The following is a 6,505-nucleotide window of genomic DNA, read 5'->3' on the forward strand; positions in this document are numbered from 1 at the left end:
TATATATATATATATATATATATATATATATATATATATATATATATATAATTTAAGTGGACATATATATAATTACGTTGCGAGGTGTGAATCTTTTTTCGTGATTAAGAATCGCATTTATTATGAAATATCTGGAATATTAATATTTATTAATATTTCAAGAAAATATACAATTATATATTATAAATGTACATATTTTCAATGGCTTGTATACAATGTAAATTAATAGGGAAATTTATAGGTATCTTCACTTATTAATAAATTTATTATTTTTTCTATTACAAAATTATTATATCACTATTATTATGTTCATTCTTTGTCATGACTATGTTTCTCAGAGTATCTTAAGTATTGTTGGCACACCGCCTTGTATTACTAAGTGTTTATATTACATAATGGCAATTCTGAAGTTAAAAAATCCAAAACTTTTATCACATATTCAGTGTAATAATCCGCATAATTATTTAGAACTTTTTATTATGCGTAAAACGTGTGATGAGGTCTAATGCCCATTTTGGCTGATCCGAAGGAACCATATGACCTGCATTTCGTACAAGAACCTCTGTTAAATTATCGACGGTTTTTGTGTAACCCGCTAGTTTGTCTCCAACCATCCATATTTTTCTCGGTGCTTTCGCATATTTGTCTGCTCCGGGCCACTTCAAATTTTTTAAGTAATTTTCCGTGAGTGGATACGCCACGATAATATCCAATTGTCCGTTGTAGATGAGCACTCTATAGTGCTGTAGAAGATCTGTCAGGAAAAATACTATGGACTGCATGACGTCTTCTTTCAAATGTTCCTCGACGATACGGGTTTCAACGTTAAAAGTACTATTGCCCACATGTATAGCTCGTCTGACGTCAGCTCTCTGGATCCATTCGGACATCCAATCGGAGTCATTGCCATCTTTCACAAACAAATAGTTGAAATAATAGTCGAAACCAGTTAGATTGCGAAATAGGGATGGCGTGCCATTTAAATCGCCATTAAGTAGTGTATCAAATATTTCAAATGCCTCGAGATATTTCTTCTGTTTAATAAATTCGCGACCCTTTTTCTCATACACTTGGAATTGAGTTTTTCCATTTTCATCTATCAGCCCGAGTTGGTACAAATAATCGCCATACAGGAGTTGGTTCTCTGGATCACACAATCCGTTACCAATGGCTAGGCCTTTTAAGTTAATTTTTGTCTCCGCCTTGATATTATAATCTTTAATGGCATGAGATACTGCCGGCACGTATTTCCCAGCATATGATTCACCAGTGACAAAGAAATCATTATTTTGTAATTCTGGGAATAACAGAAAGAATTGCACTAGAGCCGTATGAATGTCTCTTCCTACTTGTGTTTCGTTTTTAACGTATCCCTTATCATCATCAGTAAAACTATAGCCAGTGCCAACTGGGTTATCAATGTATATCAAGTTGTGCGCTATATTCCATGAGTACTTTCGCATTGTTAGAGTTTTATTGGCAGTCACTATAAATGGGCCGTTTTCCGTAAAAAGGCCAAACATAGAAGTTGCTCCTGGGCCACCTTGCAGCCATAATATTACTGGTGCGGTCTTTGGATTGTGCTATGGCACACAAATAATGATTGTTTAATAATTTTAATCTTAATTGCAAATAAACTTAATTTATAATGGAGTAATATACAAGTTGATATATGTTTCCTTCAAAATAATCCATAGAATTTTTAATGCCGCAAAAATTATATAAATCATGAGTATTCATTAAAAAAATGTGCTTTAAAAGATTACATGTAAATAAAATTTAAATAAATATAAAAACTTGTCATATATGATCAGCTGTTCAGAAAATTTCTCATGACAGCTATCCCAGTAAGTATAACTACAGTATGTTAGCAAATCGATATGAATTGTGTCCACATTAAACTCGAGTTTTTCCGACAAAATTTGTTAATATAACTTAGCAGATTGGCGGCAGAAACCAAGCAGAATCCATCGAACGCAAATTCTGCACTATTTTCACCCTACACTTATATTCTGCTGATTTGCATCAAGCAAGCTGTATAGCAAGTCTACCAAAATCTGCACGATTCTGCCATCAATCTACTATCATATTTTGATAAACTTTGGTATATTTCTGCCAGTATTTGGCCAACAATATTATATATGCCAGATACTGTATGAAATCTATTAACTTTCGACAAAATTTGTGTAGCAGACACTTTGTAAAAATCCATTTTCAACAGACTTGGCTGTATAGGTTAGGTTAGGTTACTTTATGTGCCAGGATTGCGAATCATTACTTACCATGGCTGGGAAGAACCAGAAGAAAAGATTAGAATTGTACTGTTTATTAACTGTGAGATAGCCCGAATAACTGCTGACATCGCCCATCTCTTTGTGTTGGACGACGGCCTTCGCTCGTGCCTCGTCGATCTTTCCATTTTCTATCAAAGGCGTCAAGAAAAGCGGCACGCCAACATCCTCCTCATCGGCGATTTCATACTGCTTCAATTTTGGATATACATTCAAATATCCACTTGTACTTTCGTGCGGTAATACGAGGAACAACGCGCTCAAAATTAGCACGAAAACGTTGTTCATGTTGCTGGGTTGGGTGGCACAGTAGCAGTCACAACTGATACTCTTATCTATCTCGCCGTTTGTAACTGAAGTACTTATAGGCTCAGCAAATGCGTCTGAATCGGTCTAAATCCGGCTTATCATGTTGATATACTGAACTGACACATCGCCGCAATATATTAAGCAATAGGTTTGTTAAATTGTGAATTGGAAATTTCCACAGGTATTGACCATTGACCTTCGGTTGCCTTCGTTGCCCATTCAAATTTAATGGAAGACCTAGTTCATTGTTCATTTAAAGCCCGGTCTACATAGGCCGCAGTTCGCAAAACGCATCCTGAAATAGTGGGCCAACGATTGTTAATGTAACATTTTGTGTTTAGCTCGTATCGTTTTTGGCTCCCTATTCTCTCATATCTAAAATTAATTAATAAAACAACTTACTTAAATTATCTTAAGTTAAAACAAATTTGTCGATATTATACTATTAATGAGTGGCATGGCAGGTCTGTCAGTCTGAAACACCCTATATATTATAGTTACTCTGCTATTTCAATACTATTTAATATAGGTGCAAGTAACTAATGAAATAATGTTAATATCCAACGTTACATTCGCGCGTCGCTGTGTATTTAAATAATTCTCAAAACTATTTTTTCACGATTTTATAAAATTAGTTACGGATAAATTTCAGAATTATCACATTACAGTTGGCCGAATTATCTTGTTTTCTCGAAATGCGGAGAACCTGAGTTTATATCTGTCGGTTTGAGAGCATTCGAACGGGAGAACACGATGTTTATGTATGTATGTACACGGCTCCGTCAGCTGTGTGCGTGTCCCCACCAGGCGCGCAGGCAGCGGGCAAACAGCACTATTGGCAATTGGCACCTCTGCACTGGAGTCGCTGCTTCACCGTCGCGCGTCGCGCTGCGCGAAAAACCCGGCCCGCGGCGTGCACGTGCACTCACGTGCAGTGGGCAACATGGCTATAAGCTCGGCATTTGTCGTTTGTCGCTCGCTCCGTGATCAGCTGATCAACGATCAACCTGACTACAACCGATACGTCACGATACGTTTCCTTTCCATCTGATAAGTCGCGTTGGTTTTTCTTTGAGGTTAGGCTCCTCTGGTTAGGAGCGTAGGCGCCTTCACCCTTGGTTTTGGGTTATATAGCGTAAAGTCGCGTTGGTGATCACGAATCACGACAAGGTTAGTGCGCTATTTATTACATTTAATACCTGTTCTAATGACTGCTGCTATTGTGCGTCGTAAATTTATATATACCTGTTATCTGTAGTATTAATAATTCTGTAACATTAATAATTTATTGTCATGATTTATCGTGTAATGTAATATATAACAGTACAAATTTTTGTTGTTGTTGATACGTCAAATTGTGCAAAGAGATTAAAAATGTCAAGAAATATCAAAATGAGTTATTAATAATTTTGTATGTTTTTTTCTTACAGTTGCTGTAATGTGTCTATTGTAGACAAGCCAGATATTTACGTACGTCTACATACGGATATTCAAGATGGATGATTCCTTCTTGGAAGAATTGGAATTAATACCAAAAGAATCGAAAAAGCCATTTCAGAAGACATCTCAGCAACTGGATTGCCATGTAACTACTAGGCATGCTACTTCATCTCCGTTACTTCATTTCTCAGAACAAGATGAGAGAGATAACGTTATGCGACAGAAAGAACATTTTATGATAACAGTTCCAACTGCAGAATCTGATATAAAGGTCACAGACGGTAAAGAGTCTTCTTCGAGAAATTTCAAGAAACAATCCGATCAAAATGCGAAAAGACATTCCGCGAATGTGAAAGCGTCAGAGAGAACTGAGAAGATTGCGGACAGTAAAGGAAAGCCTGTAGAAATGACAATAAAAATGAAAAATAATGATCAGCAGCGTGTTAGCGGAGAAAACAAAATAAAACTTCACGAGATAAAGTATCCTAAGACATCTGAAAATAAAGATCGTAAACGACGTTCAGGATCGCATAAAGAAACCACTAATTCTACAACTAGAGAGAATAAACGTTTCCTTGATTCTTCTAATAACAATTCCTCAGATACTTCCAGTAAAGAAAATAGTCGTCCCTCAGATGCTTCCAAAGAGGCTGGTTCTCACAATCCGACGAAAGAGAAGGAAAAGTTGACCGATAAATCGAGAAAATCAGGGTTTAAAATACAAGATCAAGATCCAGTTGTTTTACTTACTGCTATTAAGGAATTGATAAGCACGTATACCAAGCAGGAAAGCACAAAGATTTTACGCGCTATGCAGGAGCTACATATAAACTCCCAAGCTACATTGATAAAAAATCTCTTGAACCAAACAGATGATCTGGTTAAAGAAATGCATCCCAGCAAGGAGTCGGCTAGAATGAGAGCCCTGATTGAGGAGAATGAGCAGTTACAGCAGGAGTTGATGGCTTTACGAATGCGAAACGAAAACCTGCAGAATAAATTAGAAGAGCTTGAATTTTTGAAACAGGAAAATGCGATCTTGAAATTGAAATGCAACGAGCTAACTCAGACATAATATCGAACAATTGCGTTGAATATTGGACCATGAAATATATCGAACATTTGCTTTAAATATTGGACCACGAAGTATTTTAAAATTTTATTTTTGCACAAAGTGCTATTTAGGACGTTATTATATATATTCCTTACGCGAAAACTGCCAATAGAGATTACACTTACTAAACTATTAATAGTCGTATTTATTTTTATCTAATCCCATAATAATATGATAATAAAATAAAGATGATTTAATCATTATTATATATAGTAAAGTAAGTGTCTTGACTAATTAAAAAAAAATAATATCGATGACATAATATATCGTTAAAATAACTTATTTTTTTATAAAAATGTTAGATTGGCTTTTTGTAGCTGAAATTAAATAAATCTACTATAAAAATGTTAGATACTATCTAATTCTTAGATGTATGTGCACTATTTTTAGAGTTTATCCTATAATACAATTTTTGTAATATTTAATAAATGAGTATATTTACTAAAATTTGTTTTTATGATGTCAATTAGTGCCGTCTCTCTGACCGCTACCGGCTTTATCACGTTCTGCACTGGCGTTGCCAGACTCATCATATCGCCTGCCTGGGCGATATTCTCATGGCCATCATTTAGCTCGCCGCATATGTATGTAGCATATGTAATAGATAAACTAATTAAGTTACAATTTTTATAGATTTTTTAAATAGAATAATTTAAAAAATAATTTTAAATAAATTTATCGTTTCTATGCAGGCACATTTTTCTGAAAATACAGTGCCAAAGGGCACTGACATATGAATCAGTAAATTCGTCTTTTGGCACGAAAAACGTGTGACTAACTTTCATTGTTGCTGAAGACGGCTCAAATGTGAGCCGAAACGTCCGGATAATTTACGGACTAATGTACTAAATTTACGCATAAGGATCTGCATTGACCCTGACGGTCCTGACTTTTCTTATATTTGAATCTCGAGGGTCCTTATATTAATTTATTTAATAGTTTAGTACATGAAAAATTTGAAAAAGATCTTATTGGCAATCAAATTTCCAGTTTGCGTAGTAAAAATATGGCAACAAAGAACATAATTGAATAATTATTTTTTTAACAAAATTATGTACGTTATGATGCTACATACGTTCCCCTAAAAAATTAAGTGAGAGGAGAAAGGTAGTATTGGATGAGAATTGAATAAAGGGTTGGAGACGTCCCTACAAAAATTATGTTCTTGTTACTGTTATAAATCGGCTTTTTGTACAAAACGCCTTGCAACCCTGAGGGGAGTTAAACGTAAATTATCAAAGCCGACTTATAACAGTAACAAGAACATTATTTTTGTAGGGACGTTTCCAACCCTTTATTCAATTCTCATCCAATACTATCCTTCTTCTCTCATTTAATTTTTTGGACCAAC

At 35.1% G+C, this 6,505-nt stretch overlaps 2 protein-coding genes across 2 annotated transcripts; one reads left to right on the plus strand and one right to left on the minus strand.

Annotated features, from left to right (window-relative positions):
- Positions 1-246: 246 nt before the first annotated feature.
- LOC112451612 (venom serine carboxypeptidase) lies at positions 247-2,923 on the minus strand. The gene is made up of 2 exons (XM_025011339.1): positions 2,283-2,923; positions 247-1,583 (listed from the first exon to the last, which is right to left on the minus strand). The coding sequence occupies exons 1-2, from the start codon at positions 2,577-2,579 to the stop codon at positions 465-467; spliced, it is 1,416 nt and encodes a 471-aa protein (XP_024867107.1). The 5' UTR covers positions 2,580-2,923; the 3' UTR covers positions 247-464.
- A 157-nt stretch (positions 2,924-3,080) lies between these two features.
- On the plus strand, positions 3,081-5,366 carry LOC112451613. The gene is made up of 2 exons (XM_025011340.1): positions 3,081-3,770; positions 4,031-5,366. The coding sequence occupies exon 2, from the start codon at positions 4,096-4,098 to the stop codon at positions 5,113-5,115; it is 1,020 nt and encodes a 339-aa protein (XP_024867108.1). The 5' UTR covers positions 3,081-3,770; positions 4,031-4,095; the 3' UTR covers positions 5,116-5,366.
- The last annotated feature ends 1,139 nt before the right edge of the window (positions 5,367-6,505 follow it).

The sequence above is a fragment of the Temnothorax curvispinosus genome, unplaced genomic scaffold (genome assembly GCF_003070985.1).
Source record: "Temnothorax curvispinosus isolate PA1 unplaced genomic scaffold, ASM307098v1 QBEX01002414.1, whole genome shotgun sequence".
In the NCBI taxonomy this organism is placed as follows: domain Eukaryota; kingdom Metazoa; phylum Arthropoda; class Insecta; order Hymenoptera; family Formicidae; genus Temnothorax; species Temnothorax curvispinosus.